The 23,863-nt window shown below is 32.5% G+C and overlaps 1 protein-coding gene across 4 annotated transcripts in view; it reads left to right on the forward strand.

The window, feature by feature from the left end:
* The window catches only part of ATG4C (autophagy related 4C cysteine peptidase), a 70,443-nt gene that overhangs the window by 31,670 nt on the left and 14,910 nt on the right, over positions 1 to 23,863 (forward strand). For 3 of the 4 annotated variants that reach the window (XM_063106136.1, XM_063106138.1, XM_063106139.1), the window contains exons 5-10: positions 1,454 to 1,781; positions 3,910 to 3,980; positions 8,558 to 8,694; positions 13,394 to 13,472; positions 14,132 to 14,208; positions 20,131 to 20,250. In XM_063106136.1, coding sequence (XP_062962206.1) covers positions 1,454 to 1,781; positions 3,910 to 3,980; positions 8,558 to 8,694; positions 13,394 to 13,472; positions 14,132 to 14,208; positions 20,131 to 20,250 — 812 coding nt within the window. The remainder of the gene's footprint in view (positions 1 to 1,453; positions 1,782 to 3,909; positions 3,981 to 8,557; positions 8,695 to 13,393; positions 13,473 to 14,131; positions 14,209 to 20,130; positions 20,251 to 23,863) is intronic. The other variant, XM_063106140.1, reaches the window with a different exon arrangement.

Here is a 23,863-nt window from a genome sequence, read left to right on the forward strand (position 1 = left end):
TATTATTATAAATCGTACTTATTCTTTATGCCCATTGCCCAATCTTTTCTCATCCCCTTCTCCTTCCCCCCCACCTCTGATAACCCTAGATTTCTTCTCTCCTTCTGAAAGAGTAATGGGCCCGGTGGCAGTGACGGCGTGCCTGGTGGTGGGAGGAGGTGTCGGTCCCTGGCTCCATGCCTTAGGACCTGGGCAGGCCCCATGGCAGCAGCATGCCTGGTTGTGGGAGGAGGGGTAGTTCTTTTTTTATAATATGCATATTTGTAGGAGAATTTTAGTTTACCATTTTAGGCTAACATATCTGGTTATTACTAAATATTACTAGATTTTTAAAAAGTATTAGACAATATCCCTGCAATACATGGCAAATATGTAGTAATCCTTCTGTGGAGATTATTGATGAGATTAGTTAGAATGTTTATTGAAGAGTGATGTGGATGATGCAAAGAAAAAGAATTTTAAACTGGTTTTCTGAGATGATTTATTTGTAGTCTTGTGTAATCATGGACAAGGATTGGAATATTTTTTACAGTCCTGACTGGGTCTCTGAATCTATGATTTATTTTAACTTAAAATTATATGTATGTTTGGGAACTGTCTTATTATTAAGAACAGTGAAGTAATGGATATATTTGATTTTTTGATATGTTTGCTCTTTTATGACTTCATTTATTAATTCTTCATTTACAAGAAAATTGGTATTAGTCTCTAAACAATGATTAAATTATTCTGAAGAAATGTGCAGAAAAAAATATTTTGAAAAAAGTTAAAAATGTTTGTGGTTAGACTTCTATTTTAACATGTAATCAGAACAAAATCTACTTTCTGAAGATATCCTCTCATGAATACGATAATTGTTAGTAAATATATTTATTGTGCCTTCGAGTAGTCAAAACTGGATGTCTGATAAACAGTAAGGTAATGAAATACAGAAGTCTTTATTTCATTTCAGCATTGTGAATGAAAAGAAGAGAAAGAAAAGCATATTACAGAATGGTTCATTTGTGCCTGATTTTACTGTTTTTTTCTTTTTTTGTCTTTTATTTTGTAATTTTTTTTCTGATTATATTTAATAAATTCCCGTTGTGCCTTTGTTTTTTAACTAGCTTTATTGAGATATAATCTGTATACCGTAAAGTCACTCATTTAAAGTGAATAATTCATGGCTCTTAGTATATTTACAGAGTTCTGCAACCATTACCATAATCTAATTTTAGAACATTTTCATCATCCCCCAGAGAAACATTATTTATACTCATTGGCCGCCATTCCCAGTACCTCTTTATAAGCAGTCATTAATCTACTTTCTGTCTGTATATATTTGCCTATTCCTGAGTTTACTGTTTTAGTTTAGTAACCCATATTACTTTACATTCTACATGCTTATTTTTGTAGAATTATTAAAGTCTAACTATTTAAAAGATCTGAACACCTTGTTTTGGAACTACTATAGCTTGGACCTGGCCTGATGCTTTGAATATTGAAAATTCAGACTCTGAATCATGGACTTCCCACACTGTAAAAAAATTTACTGCATCATTTGAAGCATCACTTTCAGGGGAAACAGAACTCAAAACCCCAACGATTTCTCTGAAGGAAACAATCGAGAAATATTCTGATCATGAAATGGGAAATGAAATTTATCACAGGAAAATCATCTCTTGGTTTGGTGATTACCCCTTGGCTCTCTTTGGCTTACATCAACTAATAGAATATGGAAAGAAGTCTGGGAAAAAAGCTGGAGATTGGTATGGACCAGCTGTGGTTGCTCACATTTTAAGGTAAAATTATTTTAAAATCTTTCATCCTGTGACAGAGGTCCTCAGGCTCGGAGATACAGATTTTTTCAATGTATATATATAATTGGAACTTTTAAAGTCTTGGGTACAGATATACAAGAATTCTTTCTACCCAGGTTTTCATTAGACTACCTTACTGAAATGTTCTAAAAACTAACATCTCTTTCAACCTTGGAGCAGGTATAACATTATAGTTTTCTTTAAGTTGTGTAACCTGGGGGCTGTAATGTACTGATAGTGTAATAAAATGTAAAGAGCTAAAATTAACGTTTTCAGCATTTCTTTGCACACATCAAATTCTTGTGAATTGTAAATGTATGGGACTATTAATATTATAATTATATCATAGTAAAAGTAAAGGGTCTGTGACATTCAGGGTAGTTAGAAAAAAGTCAAAAGTCAAATTTCACTATACTTCATCTTTTTATGTGCCATTTATTTGGATGTTACTCAAGTTTTTTTTAAAAAAATGAGCTCATCTGTCCATGTTTCATTATTATAAACTGAATCATTAATGTGTCATACAAGTATAGCATGTTATGGTAAATTTACTTCATTTAAAATCATATATAAATTTGAAATTATTACAAAGCATTTTTGAATATTAACATGCTTTTTGTATTTTATAGGCCAGATGATTACAATTGAAAAAGTATTTGCCTAATGTTATTAGTTGCATTGTTAATAATATCAATTCCAACTTGATATGACATTTTTATAAAAGCATAATTATAAAAATGTAGTTTCTACCCTTTGAGATGTTCTCTGCCCCTGCGGTCAGCAACTTTTTCTTTAAAGTGGCAAATAGTAAATATTTTAGGCTTTGTAGGCCTTATAAAAGGTTTCTGTTGCCCAATTTTCTTCTGTTTTTTTTTTTTTTTTCTTCCATAAATCCCTTAAAAGTGTCAAAACCATTCTTTGTTTGCAGCTAGCACAAAAACAGGCCACAGGTTGTATTTGGCCTATGGGCCATAGTTTGCCAATCTTTCTTCTCTATCTTAGTCTGTTTCTCTTGCTTATAACAAAATACACGAACTGGGTAATTTGTGAGAAAACAAAATTTACTGCTTCCAGTTTCTGAGGCTGGGAAGTCCAAAGTCCGGGGATCACATCTGGTGAGGGTCTTCTTTGGTGGTGGCTTTACAGCAATGCAGGGGTCTCACATGGCAGAAAATGGCGGAGCAGAGAACGAGCTCCTCATGCACTCTCCTTGTAAAGCTCTCAGAACCACGCCCATGACCACCATTAAACCATCAATTTAATCATCTCTTTAAGTCCTCATCTTTTGGTTACCATAATAGGATTTCCTACCCTGAACAGTTACAGTGGGGATTAAGCTCCAATGACCTCAGGAGGCCATTCAGTCTACTACATGTAGGAACATGAATAATAGGGCATTTTAAGTTAAAGAATTATAAAGATATATTTAAGTGAAATTATTTGTATTTCCACAATGTACGTAATTTCCTTTTACAGATAAGGTTATTATTATTTTTTGCCACATCACGTGCACAATTGAGAACATTATACTCACTTAGAAATATTCTTCAGTTTGCAGTTTTACATATAGAATTCTAAGACCTGAAATTAGAAAATTCATTTGTTCAGGTCATATAAGTTTTTGAATGAAGGAAAAAAAGTCATGCTGTTGTTTAAAGAACAGGAAAAAACTTTCATAAGTGTACCAGAGGAAAAACACAGTAATTCACTCTTACTCGGTAATGTAAGCTACTATGAAGCAAACCTTGAAGCGCATTGTAATACCACTGGTTAGAAAACATTTAATATATCCTGGCGAGTGGTTGAAAGAAATCCTTCTTTGTGCTGGGGGAGGGAGGGGGACGGTGTACAGCTTTATACCATAGAATTAAAAAAAAATTTTTTGTAACTTATGTTTTAATGTTCTTTGAGTAATGTTCTTTGTAATATTCAACTTTGAAAATTTAACCTGATTTCTGATACCATTCAGATGATAGTTTTTGACAGCAGACACTGTAGGTTAATAGGAAAGTCAGGAAAATAGTGGCTTTTTTCTCCCTTTTAAATTAAATCTTTGGTTACCAAGTGGAAATGTTAGGACTTTAAAGGATGGTTCTTGTTATTTTCGTAGAAAAGCAGTTGAAGAAGCAAGACACCCTGATTTACAAGGAATAACTGTTTATGTTGCACAAGATTGTACAGGTAAGCAATGTATATAATTCTAATTTTTATCTGTTTTATTTTGTCAGACTTTTGTATGTGTTTAGCTTATCTTCCCAGTTTTACTGTAAATGATTATGAAGATTGGGCCCTTACTAAATATTTCTTATTGAATACATACTGTGAATTACTAGTTGCAATATTAAAATAAATTCTCAGAGAAAATTCCAGCATTTTAAATGATTACTTTAAAAGAGATAGATGGGAAAATGTAACATAGTTATATACTTGGGCTGCATGTGTGCCAGGTACAATTTCATTGTTGGATGTGTTTCAGGGAAAAGGAAATTCTTAGTTTATCTTATGAGGAACTAAATATGTTTCTTACCAGTGCTTCCGTAAATCATCTAATTATGACGCTGCTGCCGTTCAGATTTTTGCTTTATTGTTTTGGGCCTTCTGATTGATGATTTTGAAACTTTGGGATAAAATAGAGATCTTAATTTCTTAAAAGTACCTTCAAATAAGTTACTTCATGCTGTTAATTTTATTTTTTATAGAAATGCTATTGAGGATAAAATATGTTAATGTTTTGGAAAAGTTAAATAGACTTCAATCATGTTTGATATAGGGTATCTACAAAGTGCTTAAAGTTACCCTAATAAACTGAGTAGTGTTTATAGTATGGAAGCGATGGCTACCAAATATGCATGCATTTTTATTTGGCCTTTTGTTAAGGTTAATTTGCTTTCAAAGAAGGACAGATAACTGTAATTATAGCCATATGAAGGTGAAAGTTCTAAAGTTTCAGATAAGTTTATAAGTTTTTCAGCTACTATGTTTTTCAGGTAGGAAGTCTTGCAAGTAAAATATGCTGTTAAGAGTTCTAATTAAGCCTAACAATGTGCTTAAACTATTAATTATTAATTAAGCAGTGAACAGTACAAAGTTTCTTGTTATATAAGTGGTTTGTGTAATTTGAAGTAGTACTTAAAATTTTTATCATTTGTGTTTAAGAATCTTAAGGAGAGGATTTAGTATAGTTTTGATAGACTATAGGATTAGGAATTAGGTGAAGCCAGTTCTATCAATGATTTTTTTCCCCTCTACCTTCATTACTGTTTTGAAAGGTTTCACTTTCTGTTTGTTTTACAATTCTTTGTAATTGCATCTATGTATTCCCATGGTTTTAAATACTTAGGACTATGCACTATACACTAGGACTTTTAAAGCTACATTTCTAGTTCTACCTAAGTTAGTATGAGATAACTCATATTTTCTGCAGCTCTTCAAATACCTCTTCTTAGATATTTTCTACAAACGTTTCACATTTAGCATGTTTAAAAGTAAACCTGTCGTTTTCCCTCTATCCCACCCCTTTTTCTTTGTTTTCTCTTGACAAATAGTATCATGTCCACAGGCATACTCAAGGTAGAGCCCACTCATTCTTGACTGTTCTCTTATTGCTTATATCTAGCCAGTCAACAAATGCTTACCAATTTATACTTTTAAAAAATATTCCTGAAGTTGGTTCTCTCTTCTGCACCCTCATTGATTTAGATCAGACACTTGTCTTTACTTGGACTTTAACTTATTTCCTTTCCTCTCTTCCCTTTTTGATCCATCTGATCAAAAAAAAGTTGATCATGTCTCTTTATTTAAAAGTCTGTGAGTGCGCATTAACTCCAGTCTCAAGTTATTTTAATATAAGTGCATGAAGTCCTTTACTATTTGTCCCGACCTGTGATTCCAGAACCATTTCCCAACACTGTCTTCCATACCCATTACACTAAAGTATTGTCAACTATTAGGCCATTCCTCGCACATGCTATTATTATCTTTTCCCCCCATGCTTTTGTGCATATTAACAACTCTGCTCCGACTGCCCCTTATTATTAGAATGCCTCTTTTTAACTCTTAATCATTCTTCAAGAACATGATCAAGGTTTATACTGTTGTGGTGAATCCTTTTTCAACTCTCATCAGGCAGGATTAGTTTATTTCTCTTCTGTGCCTTGCAACATTTTGGAAATACTTCTATTAAATATTGTACTTGTAATTCACTTGTGATATCACAATGATTGTTAAGGTAGTAGGGGTAAAGGAAAGGCATCAGAATCATTTGGTTGAGAATCACTGCTGTAATGAGCCTCTGTTACAGAATTGGACTGTGTCTGTTATAGCCCTTACATATGCTGGGAGTGGAGGAAAAACAACAAAACCATTGAGCTAAACACTCTTTGAAGTTAGGATCTTATTCATTTTATACCTCTTTAGCACAGAACATATCAATAAATAGTAGGCCCTTAATAAATGTGTGTTGAATGAAGATGAAGGGTAAGAGACATTTAATGAGGAAGAAATATTGTGGCATTTTTGTAGCTTTGGTTTAGAGTGACTGTGGGAAATGGGGAAGCTGGTGAACAGAAAAATTTGATAGCTCAGTCTAAATTTAGAATTTAAAGAAAAGAACTGTAGCAAAAGTGGCAGAATTTGGTAATAGCTCTTCTGGGAAGAGCAGAAGAGTTTGGTTAAACTGACAGGCAGTGTGGGTGTAAAGTAAGTTTTGAATAAAACCACTTTATTTTGGACAAAAAATAAAATTGTGTCTATATTTGCTTCTACCAAATCGTGCTGTTTTTTCTTGAACTATTCCATTTAGGTCGTCACATCCACCACTCTACCAAAACTGCTTTTATCAATAATTGAATCTTTCTAAACCCAGTGGTCACTTCTCAGTCCTCACCTCATGTGATCTGTCAGTAGCATTTGACAGAGTTGACCACTTCCTGCTTCTCCATGTAACATTTTGTTTACTTGGTGTATTAGTCCATTTCTGTTGCTTATAACAAAATAACTGGAACAGTGTACTTTATAAGAAAGTGAAATTTAATGCTTCCAGTTTTGGAGGCTGGGAAGTCCATAGTCCATCCAGGGAACACTTACAGTGAAAGTCTTCTTTGGTGGTGGCTTTACAGCAATGCAGGGGTCTCACGTGGCAGAAAATGGCAGAGCAGAGAAAGACACTAACCTCTCGTGTGCTCTTTTTTTAAAGCCCTCAGAATCACGCCCCTGACCACCATTATTAATCCGTTCACTATGCATGGTCCTATAATCCAATCACCTCTTCAAGGCCTCACTTTCAATTACCATAATAGGATTTCCCACCCTCAATAGTTACAGTGGGGATTAAGCCTGGGTGGGGGGGTGGGGGGAGGTAATCCAATCTACAGGACTTGGTTTCCACAACACTACTCTGCAGGTTTTCCTTCTGCCTCTTTGTCTACTCTTTAACAGTCTCCTTTGTTGTTTTTCCTCATCTCCTTGATCTCTCTTTTTCTGTCTACACTGATTTGAATTCACCCAGTCCATGGCTTTACTATACCATCTGTATGTTGGCAACTCCCAAATTTTTAGGTCAATCCTGGTCCTCTCCCCAAACTCCAGTTTTGTATGTCCCTAACTGCCTACTCAACCTCTCTACTTGCATGTCTAACAAGTGTCTCAAAGTTAAAATGTCTAAAACGGAATTCCCAGTTTTCCCTCCTCTAGTCTTCCATGTTTTTGTAAATGGCAACTCTTACTATATTTGCTTGCACCAAAAACCTTCAAATCACCTGTGATTCATTTTTTTTCTCTTATATCTTACATTTAATAGCAAGTCCTTACTTTATTTTCAGCTATATGAACTGATTACTTTCACCACCTTCACATGATCATCCTATGACTATTTTCTATCTCCACAATACTACCTTTGTTCAAGCCACCATCATTTCTTGTTGGATAACTGCAGTGGCCTTTTCACTGTTCCCTGTGCTTTAGCCCTTGACCTCTACAGTCTATTAACAAGATAGGAACCAGACTGTTAAAGTGTGTAAGTCAGATGGGGACATTCCTTTCCTAAAAAACTTCAGTGGCTTCCCATCTCAATCAAAAATTGAAGGCTTTACATCGGCTTTCCAGAGTATACACAATCTGTCTTCATTCTCCCCTTATCTGTAACTTTATCTTCTTATCTCTTTTCCTATTACTGTATCCCTTGTTCACTTCCCTCCAGAGAAACTGGCCTATTGTTCCTGGAACATGCTAGCTGTGCTTCTGCCTTAACGCATGTGTGTTTGCTGATCTTTCTACCTGGAATGCTCTTTCCCCAGGTTTCTGCATAGCTTGGTTTCTTACTTTCTTTAAAATCTTGGCTCAAATGTTGCTTTCTCATAAGAACTTTTTTGACCACCTCATTTTCAATTGCCTCTCCCCTCAGCATTTCCTGCCATCTTTTCTCCCTTTGTTTTTCTTCAGTGCACCTATAAGCATCTGACATAACTTATATTTTACTTATTTATTGTCTGTTTCCCCCATTAGAGTGTATGCTCAATGAGGGAAGGAATTTTTCTCTGTTTTGCTTACTGCGGAAGCCCCAATGCCATATGATAGCTACTCAATAGGTATCTGTTGAATACCTGAATGAGGTAGGTATTTTTAACTTGTTGAAATCTTGATAGTGATGTCAGAGATCAAATGACTGACCAGTGTGGGGGAGTGAGAGGGAGAAATATGGTAAAATGTTTCTGAAAATCACTCTTAGAAAATTTAATACATATTCACTATGTTTTTCTCAGTTTACAATTATGATGTAATTGATAAACAGAACACTTCCATGACCTCTGATAATGCAGACGACAAAGCTGTTATTATTCTAGTTCCTGTTAGACTTGGTGGAGAAAGAACCAACACCGACTACTTAGAGTTTGTAAAGGTATGAAATAAGCACTTGATTTTTTTAAGGCAGTGTTAGCTGATATGAAAAACAGAAGGTTTGCAATCTTTTTTTGTATTAAATGGATAGTGATGATTTTACAGTGAAGTTTGACATTAGAGATTTTAAATTTCAATATTACAAGATCAAATGTAAGCCGCAGAGCATTTTGTTCTGTAACAAAATGAAAAACAATTAATCTCTGTAGCTAATTAAGAAGACACAGGTGCAACAGTAATCATAATCTGTAATAAGACTACAGTTTCATTATCTTTATTTGTTATTTTTTAAGTATGTACGTTGGCTTTGTATCCATACACTGGCCAGCTGCCAAAACAAACAAACAAACAAAAAACCAAATAAAAGTATGTACTTTTATTTTTTCATAAAACCAACATTAAACTATATTGATTTAATTATTAAAACAAAATGATGTTCTGCTGCGCTGGGTCAATCTATATAAATAAGGTTATTTATGCAGACAGAAATAACCAAGATAGTATTGGAGGTGGGGTGGGGGTGTCCCAAATTTGTTTTTTTTATATTAACTAGTTGAACCTGTCTAGTTATGTTATCTTGTTTTGGTTGCTAAGGTATTCAGTTGTGATGAAATAACTTTTGAAATACTTAGTTTCTGGTTAAGATTATAGTTTTTTTAATTATTTTCATAGTTTTAATAAAATGGCTCGATTTTTAGTAGTCCATTTTCAAGGCCAGAGATGGAATTCTTTGAATGGAGTGTTATGGGATATATTAATGTTGAAATAAATAGCAATGTTGAAATCAAGTCTAGATCTGTCTTTTATGATTCAGTAACAATTTGTTCTCTACATGAAGCATTAATCCCATATCGTGGTCTCTATGTATGTAAGTGGAACATGTATCCTCAGGCTAGATTGTGCTAATTCTAAAAATCTAGAGCAGTTGTTTTCATACTTAATAAATGGAAGTCTTTTAGCTGGTATACTGGCTTTTCTTAATAGTTACTAAAATTTTGGAGGCATACTTATTACTAATAGTAACAATACTTAAGTATATTGATAACATATTAATCCCCCAGATAAAGATGGGGTTTTCATGTCTGACTTGTGGGTTCTTTAGTAGAGTCACTAGTGGAATCTGAGAAGTTGTGAACCACTCAGTCTAGAGAATCTGTTGAGGGTTTCGGGACTTCTGGCATGTTGTCTGTCATCTCTAGGTGGGTCTAACAAATCTGAACTGTATTTTCTCTGCCTTTTCTACTGCCATGAGGAAATTAGAAACTGATGCAATCTCGGAACTGACTCATTTAGCCAAAGCTGCATTCCTGGTGGAATGGGCTGCAGATGGCTTCAAGGCATGTTTCTTCTGGCTGAGGGCTTTGCTATTTGTTGGTAAGGCTAGTATTCATGAGATAGCAGCACTGCCTCATGCTCTGGAGTGATTCATTGGAACCTGAACCGTAGTGAAACAATGAGTGGATAAGCTCTTAAAGAGATCCTCAGTATCTAGTATGTAGGAGTTACTCAGTAAATACTTGTTAACTGTCACTTGTCTAACATTTTTCAATTTAAATTTATATCGTTTTGTCCTCATAATTGCTAGGAACTGGACTGTCTTTATAAAACAGAAGAGACATAGAGAAGTTAAATGGTATGTTCAAATTCAGATAGCAGACAGGTAGAGAACTTTCTTGACTCTTAGTTCATTTTGTTTTTCATATTTTCCCTAAAATATGAACTTCTTAAAGTGTAACATTTCCTTGAGCTTCTACTAACTTGATTTACTCTGTAGTCTACTAAAATGAGAGAGCAGTAACTATTGAGGCATTTTAATTTTTAATTATCAGGTAAAAATGTCTGAAATGGTTGAGCGAAGTGGGTTATATGGTAGGTGTTATTCTTGGCTAGAGGGAGTGGTTGGGTCAAAAGCCAAAATGAGAGAATGTAAAGAGGTATTTACTTAGAAGTGAAAAAGTAGTGTGTCTAGTAGCCCTAAAAGAAAAGTAATTTTCTACTTTTTTGTGTGTATATGTGGTCAGCAGTTATATTTTTTCCTGCCAAACCAATATACATTATATCCTAAAATTCACCATTCAGTTCTATTTCTTAAATTTACTAATCAAAGTAATTCCACAGTATTTCAGAGATCATAGCATCCTGCTGCTTTCTATGAGGAGAAAGACATTTGGTGTGTGCTTTATCATCCTGTACCACAGGAGTTCTATTTATTTATTTATATATTTTTAAAGACCTAAAATAAGGAAAGTCCAATATGTTCTTTTTCTTCAGCAAGACAAATTAGGACTTTCCTTTTTGACTGATTACTTCAGTCTTATTTATTGCTTCATGGATACAGCTCAATAAATTCTCACCATTAGATAACTGTGAAGACACTCTTTTAGGAACTGAAAAGTGTTTCAAGTTTCCAAAGATACAGCCTCTTATATGTAGTGGCATTCTAGCTCCTAATCTGCTTCTAAGTGTTTATTGCTAAATCTGCTTTAGTCTGTTGCAAAGGAAATATAGATGTCAAGAACCAAAGTCTTCTATTACTTGGAGCCAGTCTTTTTCTGAGACGAGTCAGTGATGACTCTTGCTATACATTTTTTTCTTTCTTTTCTCATCTGTGAGAGACTTTGAACTTCCACTTTCTCCTAGGTCCCTATGACATAAACATTGCATTTCATCTGATCTGATTGACTCAAGTTAAAGTACGGCACTCTCTAGTTGTGTTAAGGAATTTTATTTAGGGAGAAAACAGTAGAATCCTTAATCGATAAGTAACGCTTTACTGTTAGGTGTTTATTTTTTGGGGTACAATTTCATCTTAATTTTTTTTTTGTTAGCTCTAAAATTTCAACCTAATATGCTTGCTTTCTTTTATTTAATTTTTTTAGTTGCAGCTCTCCTTTTCAAAAAAACCTCTATGATACTTTTACAATACTGAAAATACACAAGATTGTTCTTTAGAGGGTGTCTCAGTCCATTTTGTGCTGCTATAACAGAATACCTGAGACTGGGTAATTTATAAAAAATAGAAATTTATTCTCACAGTTCTGGAGACTGGAGAGTCCAAGATGAAGGCACTGGCATCTGATGAGGGTCTTCTTGCTGCATCCTTACATGGTGGAAGAAGACAGAAGGACCAAAAAGGGGCAAACCCTGTGTTCTCATAAGGCAGAAGAGCAGGGGAGAGAGCACCCAGTCCCTCGTGCTCTTTTTCTAGTGGCATGAATCCATTTATGAAGGCAGAGCCCTCATGACCTAAATACCTCCCAAAAGTCTTCAACTGTCAACACTGTTGCATTGGGGATTAAGTTTCCAATACATAGATTTTAGAGGGGATGAAAACATTCAAACCATAGCAGAGAGTTATTATAATAGTGAGAACCTGGAATAATTTAAATATTCATAATGGGGATTTTAAAGCACATTTTGTTATCTTCATAAAATAGAATATTTTGCAGCCATTAAATATTATAATATAGATATATATTTATTGATATGAAAAGATATTCATGACAATGAGTGACAAAAGGTTACAATAGCATATGTTGTGTGATGCCACATATATAAAATTGTATTTGTAAATCTGTATGTGAATATATGTAATATAGACCGGTATCAAGAAGATGTTTCCCCAAATGTTAATAATGATAAGCTCTGGGTGTTGGGATTTGGGGAAATTTTTACTTTTTTCTGTATTTACTCTGTCTTTTAGTTTAAATTTTTTTTTTTTTTACAATGATCACATATTATTTTAAAGAAAATAAGTTTAAAAAAACACCATCTATAGTTGGTTACTTGTTAAAGGAAAAAGAACATTTGTCCATATGTTCTTTATTTGTATATCTTCTAGATTTCAGAACAGCTCATTTAAGAGAAGGAAAGCCTAACTATTGTTTAATGCTTTGGGGGTTTTATAAAATATACTTTATCATTATTAGTGTTTTATAATATATGTCAAAATTAATGCAAGAACTATTGACAAGACATCAGCTTCACTGGACATGTTTTTTAGAGAGGTATAAGGTTTTTGGCCCAACTTAAATAGAGTCTGCTTTGAATAGATGCTAAGGGGCATACTAAATAATTTATTGAGGTATCCCTGATATTTTATTATTACTAAAATAAATTAGCTTTAAACATAATAATAATTATTTACCTTGGATTAAGTTGTTTTCATTATTCTTTATATTTATTCCAAATGAAGTAGCATAAAAAATTTGTTGAGTGCTGTTGATTAGAATAATCGTTTTAGTTAGGCATTTTAAGACTCAGTGTTCAATGAAGACATGATAAGGTCTAAGAACTATTTTTAGCATTTTGAAAAGCCTAATAAAAATATTACATTGATCACAATAAAGCTGCACCACCTAACTGAAAGACCAAGTGTTCTTGCTTTGGTAGCAATTTTATTGCCTTAATGTGGTAACCTTAATTATCTCTGTATTTGACACATAGTAGTTGTTTAATGTTATTGAACAATATACTGATCAAGGTATTTGATTTAGCCATGTTAATATTGAATGACTTAAAGAAAAGGGAAGGCAATTTGGAAGACAGGAAGATTTCAGATCATGGGGGCAAATGTAATAAAAATGATAACTGGTGGTGACACATTTGGGAACTACTGATATTGGTAATACAAGTTCGGTTGTTTTGAATAATTGCTATTTGTCCTTTGACTCTAAATCTGTATTAATTTCCTTTGGCAGGGTATTTTAAGCCTTGAATATTGTGTGGGTATTATTGGTGGTAAACCTAAACAGTCATATTATTTTGCTGGATTTCAAGGTTAGTGATTTAGTAAAATATATTTCTTCATTGTTTTCTTTTAAAAGTCAGAAAATTAATATGAGATCATCTGGAAGCAGGATGATTAACAGAGCAAAACAAGTACTTTGTACATTCATCTGTCCTACCATAGCCACTCATTTGTCATTTGGTCCACCACATAATTAGATTCTGTAAAATATATGCTTAATTTCTGTTATTGCATAAACAAGGCATAATTTATTGGTTTCACTAAACTTCAGAAGACATCGTTGCCACATTTTGGCAGTTGCTATTTACATATTTACTTTTTACCAGTTTTAGTGGTGCTAGTTGATGATAAAATGACGAGCAATATGTTCTTCCTGTCAGGATAAAGAAGTGCAATACATTTTTCATATGCAAACTGTAGAATATAATTGTGTGTTTGCGAAAGTAATTTTATCACCAAAAATTAAATGACAGTCTCATCACTTTATAAAAATTCTGCTTATACAAGCATATTTGATTATGCAAAAGTTAATCTATCCTGTGCAAACCTATGTTTCAGTCAATGAATATCAGTCTGGCAAGCTGTTACTCCCAGATTTTTTTCAGCTGTTCTACATAGAAATTGGATCGTAAGCAGTGTAATAATAAGGTGTTTTTTGAATTACTTGTCTTCTGTTTTGCCCTTGTAGATGACAGTTTGATTTACATGGATCCTCATTACTGCCAGTCTTTTGTAGATGTCAGCATAAAGGATTTTCCTCTTGAGGTACTGTGGAGAAAGAGCTGGTACTGTTTTCTTACTTTATGAAGCAAACTAATTATTTATAAATGTGCTAGGTAGCTATGCTTTTATAGTATTATAATTACAAGTTAATGATCAATATTTTACTGATTTATAAAACCATAATCAACACAATGGTCAAAGGTTAAGTACTTTGTTGCTGAATTTTAATTTATGATACACTTTCTTCTTCATTTATCTTTGTCTCTAACTTGTTAGATGCCCTAGCCCTACTAAAATAAATGATCAAGCCTCCAAGTAATTTTGAAGAAAGACAGCTAAACAGTACTGAAGAATTTAAAATGTTAAGCATGTTCAAACAAAAGAAAGAAAGAAAGGGGATAAAAAAGAAAAAGAGAAGGTAATAGACTTGGGTTAGAGTGACAAAGTAACTCATTGAGATTATCTGCTAAATTATTTTGCTTTGAGTACAGTAATTAAATCTTAGCTACTAGTTAGGAAGTTTTCAAGAGTGTAGTTCGGTTTCTAATATGTGTTTTAGCTTTTTTTTAAATCTCTTTTTTTCCTTTATATAGGTCATTTTATAATCCAGTATTTTAATTCAGAAAAAAAAATTGAGAGTGCATAAATGAGACATGTAATTATTACATGGTTTTGGTTGTTGTTTTCCCAGTTGATGCTTTTACAGACTAAAATCATTTTACAAAGTAAAATAATCACTTCACTGGCATGGATGACTAATTCTCAAGAGCTTGACAAGTTGGAAATGTGGTTAAGTACTTTGTTTTGGTAATAGCTTGCTAACTAATTTTAACATCTAATAGTATTTAACATCTAATAGTGTTTATGAAAATAGATAAACTGTAAGGTTAAAATCTGATTCAGAAAGGTACATTGTAAAACATGCTAGCATCCTCTCAACTATAGTACAAGCATCTTGAGGCCAGAAATCAGGTTTACTTTTTTCTTTCTTCCTTCTATCTTGCATGTAAACCTTAATAAATATTTTCTAGTTGACAGATACTGGGGGAGGCACTGCAGAATTGTGCTATGTGAACCACATTGTAATTCTATTTCTGCTGCATTGTGGTTTTGTAGCACTAATGTCTAAGTTACATTTCCAGTGTATCAGTGCCAAATTGACTCCTCATAAACAGTAGATATTTGAGATTCAGATGGAAAATTGTTCTTAGTATTTTAGTATTACCTAAAATAGGCAAATTAAAAGATTATTGGTCTTGATTGTTTTGGCCAGTAGAGAGAGACTATCCATCTGTCTTTTTGAGATACTCTACAAAAATGCCAGGTGAATGAGTATCCTGGTCATGTCTATACAATCAATATCAGAAAGGTTGCTATTCACTATTGGTAGACTGTTGTAGCACTTCGGGAGTGAGTCAGTAAAACTTGAAGTAGTGTGGTGGTAGTGAAAATGGAAAGGAAGAATTGATTTTAATACTTAACTTTGTAAAGTAAAATTTAATGAAATTGGGTAACTTCTTAAATAAAATGCACAGAAGCATTATTATTTATACATTGGAATACTGATAGAGTGGGTTTAGATATTTTTGAGATTCTGGTAGAATATCGCGACCTGTCTGGGTAGTTACTGTTAAGTTTTTTGTTTTTTCTCAATGCAAGGATTTATCTTAGATTATTCAGTTAATAGCATCATTTATTTTCCTGTGAAAGTATACTATAAAAATTACAGCAAGTTGCCTATCTTTGTATAGGAATAAAATTTCACTCTCTCCTTTTTATCATATCTTAAGTTTATAATGCTCCAGTTGAAGGTGTTTTAACTACTGTATATTACTTACCATCCTTGCTTTGCTGTATTAGTTGTATATTTATATGCTATTGAAATTTTGCAGTTGATGGATGTAATAAATTATATGCACATTCTAAAACCACGCTTATATTCAATTATTAAAATCACTTTGTAGGCAACTTTTTTTGCAATATTTCATTTTGGGCAATAGATGGAGAAATTGAAATCTTAGGTCTTCTATCCAAGTCCATGTAAATAATTGTTGGTAGTCCCGATATTTGAAGTGAGTGCCCTAAATCCAATAGGATTGTGGAATTTTAAGAAACTGGTATGATATCAGAATATTCGAGATTGAAGAAGTGATTTAAACAGATTACATCTGTTGTTGTTCTTACAGTGTTGAATTCCTACATTTTTAGACTTGAACTTTTAATATTTTGAGACCAAATCAGACTAATTTCTTTCTTTTTTTTAACTATCATTTAGTGAGCTCTTTCTAGGTGCAAGGCAATGTTCTAAGCTCTTTAGCGTCCTCTGTTGAACTCTTTTCTTCCTTGTAGTTCCAAATGCTTTGATTATATTTATTTGTATTAATTTTTAATTCTTATGACATTTTCTTATAAAATATATTAGTATATACTATTGAATTTCTATACTAACTTTTAAGACAGTCTTCCTTGTCTTTAGCTATCTTCACTGAGTTCTTAACACATTGTGAAGTGAATGTTGACAGTCATATTTAGATCCTCTCTCTAGCAGTGAGGACATGTCAGAGAAATCCTTGGTTAGGACTCAGGAGGTAGAGCACATGGTTCAGTGTGAGGGCAAATTATAGTGTATAAGCTCACACTCTATAATTTTTATAGAGAGAATGGGGTTCAAAGGAGCAGCATGAACAACCTAAGGAAAAAAAAAGTCATGAAAGGACAACTTGAAATTAGAAGGGAATGAGAAGAACTCAGATGGGCTGTAGCAGTGAGAGTATGTTGAATTGAGTTCCCGTTGTCAGTGGTTAGGACAGGGCTGTGTTTCAGTTGTTGGGATCGGAAGACTAGTGGATATATACATGTGTATGCATGCATGTGTGTGTGTGTGTATAATTAGTAAGTTAAGGTTTTCTAAATCAGAGACTGTTGGTTCATGTTGTTTATGATATACTTTTCGAATGACAACTTCTAACTCTTACATATACCAAATTCTGAAAGGTAAGAAAAGCCTTATAAGTATACATGTTAGTCTGTTCTGATTCCTGGGCTCCCAATTCCAAGTTTCAGATTTTAGGAGGTTTATACAGTCGTGACTGTTTTAATTTATCCTGGTAAATTCAGAAATAGTGACATTAAAGCTATTAGAATTGTGCAATATGGGCATCTAGATAGATGGATGAGTGAATTCATCAGTGAAAGATATATCCTTTATGAATTACACATGTGAACTGCAATTGGTATGAGGTACTTTTTAGTAAGGGTTTTCTCTCACTCTCTTAGGAAACTTCATCTGAATTACCAAAATGGTGTAGCTACACACCGAAAAGTATTGTATTTGTTTCAATATTGTTTGTATGCTTAGGTAATAGGATCCATCCACTATTCCAAATAATAAGTTTAGAACAGTGCCTAGCATTTTGTAGGTGCTTTATGACTGTTTGTTGAGGCAATGAATAAATAGTGTATTGAAAAATGAAATAGATTGTAATTGGCCAGTTTTTTAAGAAACGTATTTTGGTGTCATAGAAGTGTATCCAGTGAACATTCCCTAGAATGTAATTTTGAAGTAGAAGCTGCTACTCTTATCAGTCATTCGAATTTTAAAAACTTAAAAAAAAAAAAGTGCGTAGCTCAAAGAATTATCACAAAGTGAATATAGCCCTGTAATACCACTTGGGAAAATATTTGAAAGTCTAATTTGTTCTGCAATAAACAGAAGTGATTCTGAATTATAAATCAATGTTGGTTTGACTTCAGAATCTTCTTGGTTGAATAAAACAATATAATTTTAAGTTTAAATGATATACAGTGCCTGTCCATAATATGAGTCCTAGTACTTGTGCAGTAACACCCAGCAGTAGTTTCAGTTTTCAGTGATCAGAGATTTTTATCTGTGTTTTTGTGAATCATTTAAAAAGTTCTTTGTAGATATTAAAACAACCAGGAATAATAATTTAGTGTTTGTCATCATTATCCATGATGATTTAAACAATACTGTGAAATAAGCCTACTCTGGTTTAACGTTATTGGTTCCTACATTAAAACTTTAATCAATGCTTAAGTATAATATAGGACACCCTCATAGATGAGTTCAAAAATATATTGGACTTCATACAAACTTTTTATCTCTCCTTCTATCCTGATGTAGTAAAATGTAAGGAAACATTCCTTGCTATTGGCTTTGGAGTGAGTTGGGCAAATGACTGTTTTTGGACACTGTGTATGTAGAATAGTTTCTTATAAATACAACCTAGAACTGTGCCTTATGCCTTTATAGACTCCTGTATATTGTTAGCTAACAAGGTTATTTAGTTTTTCTGTCTTTTCAGATCTGTTTTTAATATCTCTTTGCAAATAAAACAGGTGAAACAATGTTAGAAAAAATCCACCTGAGACAATATTTGTGTTGACTGGTGCTTTCCAATTCATCTAGGTTGGATCTTACTAGATAAAGTGTTAGCTAAGCATTTTGTAGAAGTCATAGTTTTGAAAACTCATTTGTTTGGTCTATATTACTGATATTGTTGGATTCGAATCTAACATACAATGAAACTTGATAAGGAAATAAAGCAACTTGAATATATTGCTTTGATATTTTGCATCTCCTCTCATGATAATATGGAACAGAAATTGGGTCACTAAGGTGTAGGGGAGAAAAAAGAGAAAGTGATTTTGATTAATTCATATCGAACATAACAAATATGACAGCCTGTATTTTTCCACAGTTTAATAGCTAGTTTCAAGTTAAAATCCCTTAGTTTTAGGCATTGAATTTAGGGAAATTTTAAGTTTATGAATTCAAAGTCAGCCTAGATTATTTCTTAATTGAGCTTTTTCATTAATTCAAAAATACAAAATACACAATGAAGAATTTCCAACACATCTTCAGTCTGCCCAGTTCTTTCCTCTTCCAGACTTGCTAACTTTTATATATCCTTATAGACCTTATTTATGCAAATATAAACAAATATGAATATATAGTCTCATGTCCTTCCTTTTCCACACAAATTTCTTTTTTTATACCTACAGAAAGACTTATTAGCATCAGTGATTTTTAAGGACAGGATATTTAGGCATTTCAACATTAAAAAATATGTATTTTAAACATAGTACCAAAGTATGGTAGTAAAGAACAAAAAGATAGGGATGATTAGCTTTATATTCTGCTCCTTTTCTACTTTTGTGTTCCTTAAAGATGCCCAACTCTACTAATAGCCAAATCCCACCAGCAAGAGTAGAGAAACTAGGGCAGACTACTCAGCTTATTTATATCTGTGGCACTGTGACCGCTTGAGAAAGGTAAACTAAGGGGACAGCTGGACTAGTGAGAAGATGGGCAATGATCATAAAAGAACAGTTTTAATCTGTTCCATCCTTTGCCCTGTATGAGAATAAACAAGAATTTAAAGTAAAGCACAATAGAAGAGCAAATTGGAAGAATATGCAGTTATGTACTAATTGTGTCAATTGCCAAAACTCTCAAGTTGACCTCTTTTCATATCAGTATGGAACATTTTCGTGAATCTGTATTTGTTTTAAAAGTCTCGATGTCCTTATTAAAAGGTTTAAAAAATATCTCTGGCAAAGTTTTTTCATTGAAATAACTAACTTGATTTTAAACCTTGTACTAGTCTATGCATATCTTTTTCAGTGGCACATTTTTCTTTCTTTCTGCAAGTGTTAGAAATGCATAACACTTTTGATATACTTTTTTTCTTTTGCAGAATAGCACTAATGTCACATAATGTAGAGACTTGGTGAATTGAATATACACAGTAATGGTTCTTGTATATTACAGCTTTGGAGAGTAGGAAGGCCCATCTGCACAGGATGGACTGAAGCACCATTTGAAAAATATGTTTATGGTTTTGAGAAAAAGCTAGATAGTAAATTTTAAATAATATTTTTGTATATACTTAAGTCCATCAAATAAAGGTATATTAACCCTAAGAACTTTAAAAATTACAGACATTCCACTGCCCTTCTCCCAAAAAGATGTTGTTTCGAAAAATGGATCCTAGCTGTACAATAGGACTTTACTGTCGAAACGTTCAGGACTTCGAACGAGTTTCTGAAGAAATCACTAAGGTACCTTTATTTAAAATATTACAATAATATTTATAAATGACCTGATTTTTAAATTAGAGATAGCCTATCAGAAGACATAAATTTGTAAATTATGATACTTTTGTAAAATTGCCCCTTGAATGTTAATACTATTAGTATTGTCAATCAGAAAATAAAACTATTTGGGGAATGTTAGCATTTGAGACAAATGAAACCTAGCGATCAGTTGAAAGTATTGATTGCTCCACTAGGTGGCACTGTTGAAATAAAAATCCTTTTGCAAAATGTAGACCTGTGCAAGCAATTAGGTTATATTCTTATTTGAAGAGGATTTTAAAAGGGCAATCCCTTAGGGGTAGAAAAAATTTAATGAAGTATTTGATCAAGCCAAATTGTGCATTATTTCTTGTTAGTCCACGTGCTTTGATTTTTTTTAAAAAAGAGAAATGGTATTTTGGATTTCTCAGAACTGCTTTATCAAATGAGTTGTGTTTGTTACCTTCCAATAAGCTTGTCTAATTGATCTATTGTACTTGCAGGATCTTTGAAATAGGTTTATTTAACTTCTTTTCATTACCTTTAAAATTCTGCATTTTTTTGGTCCTTGAGCAGTGCTAAAACATTTACAGAGCCTTAATATCTGTCTATACTTAGTACTTTAGAAAATAGAAAAGATTACTTACTTAAGAAGTAAGCATAATTGGATAGGTCTCTTTATTAGTATGAAAGTTATAGGTTATCAAAATTTTATGGTAAGTAAAAATACTAGAATCATTTTTAGGAATTCTTAACTTGAGCTCAGAAATAATAGTAACTTATTACTGATTTACTTCCAATTAATTTTATTTAGGAAAATGGACATAGTAGGTTAATTTAAACAAAAAGTTTCATATAAGCTAGGTTTAGTTTACTTGACCTGCCATGTAAAAGAGAAAATTTAACAGGAATATGACAGAAAGATGAATGAAGAGGGGAGAAAATGTGATATGTGAGAATCTTCCCATATTCTTCTTTTCTTACAGTTGTTGTCTTTTTATTCTTTTTCACATGGGAGGCCAAGTTAGTATAACAAAGTATATATTCTCCATTTTTTTTATTACTTGAAATTAATGTATACATTTGTATATTTTATATTGACAATTCTTTGTCTTTCTAAAATATCATGTCCATGCTAAAATAAAAAGATCCAGGTAATATTGTAATATATATTGATGTTGATGAACATTTTCCATTAAAAAGTTCCATTTCACTGATTCCATTAATTTATTTTCTATCTAGATTAAAATGAGTATGTTTAAAACAGTAAAACAATCTACTCCTGGAATAGAAAGAAACCAAATTATTATTACCAAATTTAAAAAGCAAGCTTCACAAATGAGTTACATGTTGATGTTGTCTGATTAAAAACAGATGGTTGTTATGGTTTTCACACTGAAAAAATACTTAGAAATTATTGCTCTTGTTGCATCGAGTAACATGCATTATTAAGGCAAAGAGAAACCATATTGAAATATCTTTTGGAAATACTGAGAATTTTGTAAGAATCAATTAACTTTGTTTTAATAATAGTGTTCTTAAATTAATAGCTTTTTGTAGCAGTATCAAAAACTCATTTTGTCAGTTAATAACACAAAGATTTACTTTTGCCTTTAAGGTTGCACATTAAGCAGTTTTCCTTTTTTTTCTTAAAAACTGAATTTGGCATTTTTAGTTAAACTATTGTTTTTTTCTCTTGAAAAATTAAAGCAACTTAAAAATTACTTGTTTCTATATAGCATATATTTTCAGTTTTCTTATTTTGAAAATGAAGCTAAGCAGCCTAAAGTCTCATGTTTAATTTGTAATGCTCTGTGAACGAATATTCTAGCTCTTATGCTATATTATTTTAAAAATGTTAATAAAATTTGTTAAACTGGTATTTAGCAGAGTTCAGTTCAGCAAGTATTTGAGTAACTATCATATGCAAAGCATAAAATGGCCAGGGTATAATCCCTACTGTTGAACACGGTATAAAGCTTCTGACCTCAAGTATCATTTATTCTTGAGGAGGAGGGAGTAAGACAAGTAGATGTATATTGCATTGAATATGAAAAGTATCCATATGGAAATAGAAATAAATTGATAGGGGAAGGAAAAGTATTGAAATGAGAGAGATGTCACATCCAAGTCAAAGTATTTTATTGTGATGGTGATATTTAAGATCAGCCTTAAAGTGCGGGCTTAATTTTCATTGGCTTAGGGAGTGGGAGGGGATACTTCAAAGTGAGGAAATAACAAGAGGAAAGGTATTGGAGAGGTAAAATGTAGATCTTGTCTAAAGAATGGCAAATAGTCCAATTTGGTTTGTGCTAAGGATACATCTAGGGCAGGATTTTTGTCTTTTGACTGCCTGAATTAGAATCTCTATGGGTGTGGCCTGGGAGTCTTCATTTCTAACAAGTCTCCCAAGCAATCTTGTACACCAAATTTGAGGACTACTGGTGTAAGACAGCACAACTCAAAGTGTGACACTTGATGTTTTTAGGTGGCTGTAGAGCAAACATTTTAATATTTATATGTTTGTTTATATTCACATTAGAAAAATGTAGCTGGCATATTAAACATGTGATTTCCCATTTATTGCCAATTTATACAAGGTTACTTATTATGATTAATGAAAAATACTCATTAATCATAATAGAGGTGGCATATATTGCAAAAATAATGAAGGAGGTATGTTAATGTCAAGGTTTGGGAAACACTGCTATAAGAAATAATGAAGTATGAGGCTAGAAAAGTAGGTTGGAATAATATTGTGGAGGGTCTTGAATGTCTGGCTGAGGAAGTTGTAGTTTAGTAATATATTGATTTTATTAAATTAATTTTTCAATTTTAGGCATACATAAATATACAGAATAATATAATAAATACCAATATGCTACCATTAGCTTAAAAAAAAGTATATCATACACATACTTTATATATCTATAAAGAACACTTTGTTTTGCTTATTATTAAACTTTTAATTAATGATATCTTTATATAAAAAGTATATATTTTTCTGCAACTTTTTAATTAATAGTGACTTTGAGATTATCTGTATCTATGTGTGTTGGTCTTTAAACTGCTGAATAGTGCCATTCTACAATATACTACTTTTTATTTAAACTTTCTTTTGTTGATAGTCATCTACCTTATTTCTGAGAACCTAAAACTGCTTGTTTCATTTTTTTAATTACAAAAAATGTTTTAAAGAATATTTGCATACATAACTCTTTGTGCATGTCTATTAATTTAACTAGGATTACATCAGACATGCTAGATGTGTTAGAGTGAAATTGCTGGGTCATAGGGTATGCATGTTTTTAGGTTTGATAAATATCATCAAATGCTCTCCAAAATGATCATACAAAGCACTATCTGAAAATTTCCAGTGCTTCACATCCTTAGCAACACTTGATATTGTCAGACTTTAAAATTTTTAACCAGTTTCATGGATATGAAATAGAATCTCTTTGTAGTTTTAATTTGTATTTCCCTGATTTATAGTGAGGTTGAACATCTTATCAAGGTTTATTAGCCCATTTGGTTCCTCTTTTGCAAATTTCCCGTTTGTTTCCTTTCTCTACTTTTCTATAGTATTTAATTTGAAGGA

This window comes from Cynocephalus volans, chromosome 8, assembly GCF_027409185.1.
Source record: "Cynocephalus volans isolate mCynVol1 chromosome 8, mCynVol1.pri, whole genome shotgun sequence".
NCBI lineage: Eukaryota > Metazoa > Chordata > Mammalia > Dermoptera > Cynocephalidae > Cynocephalus > Cynocephalus volans.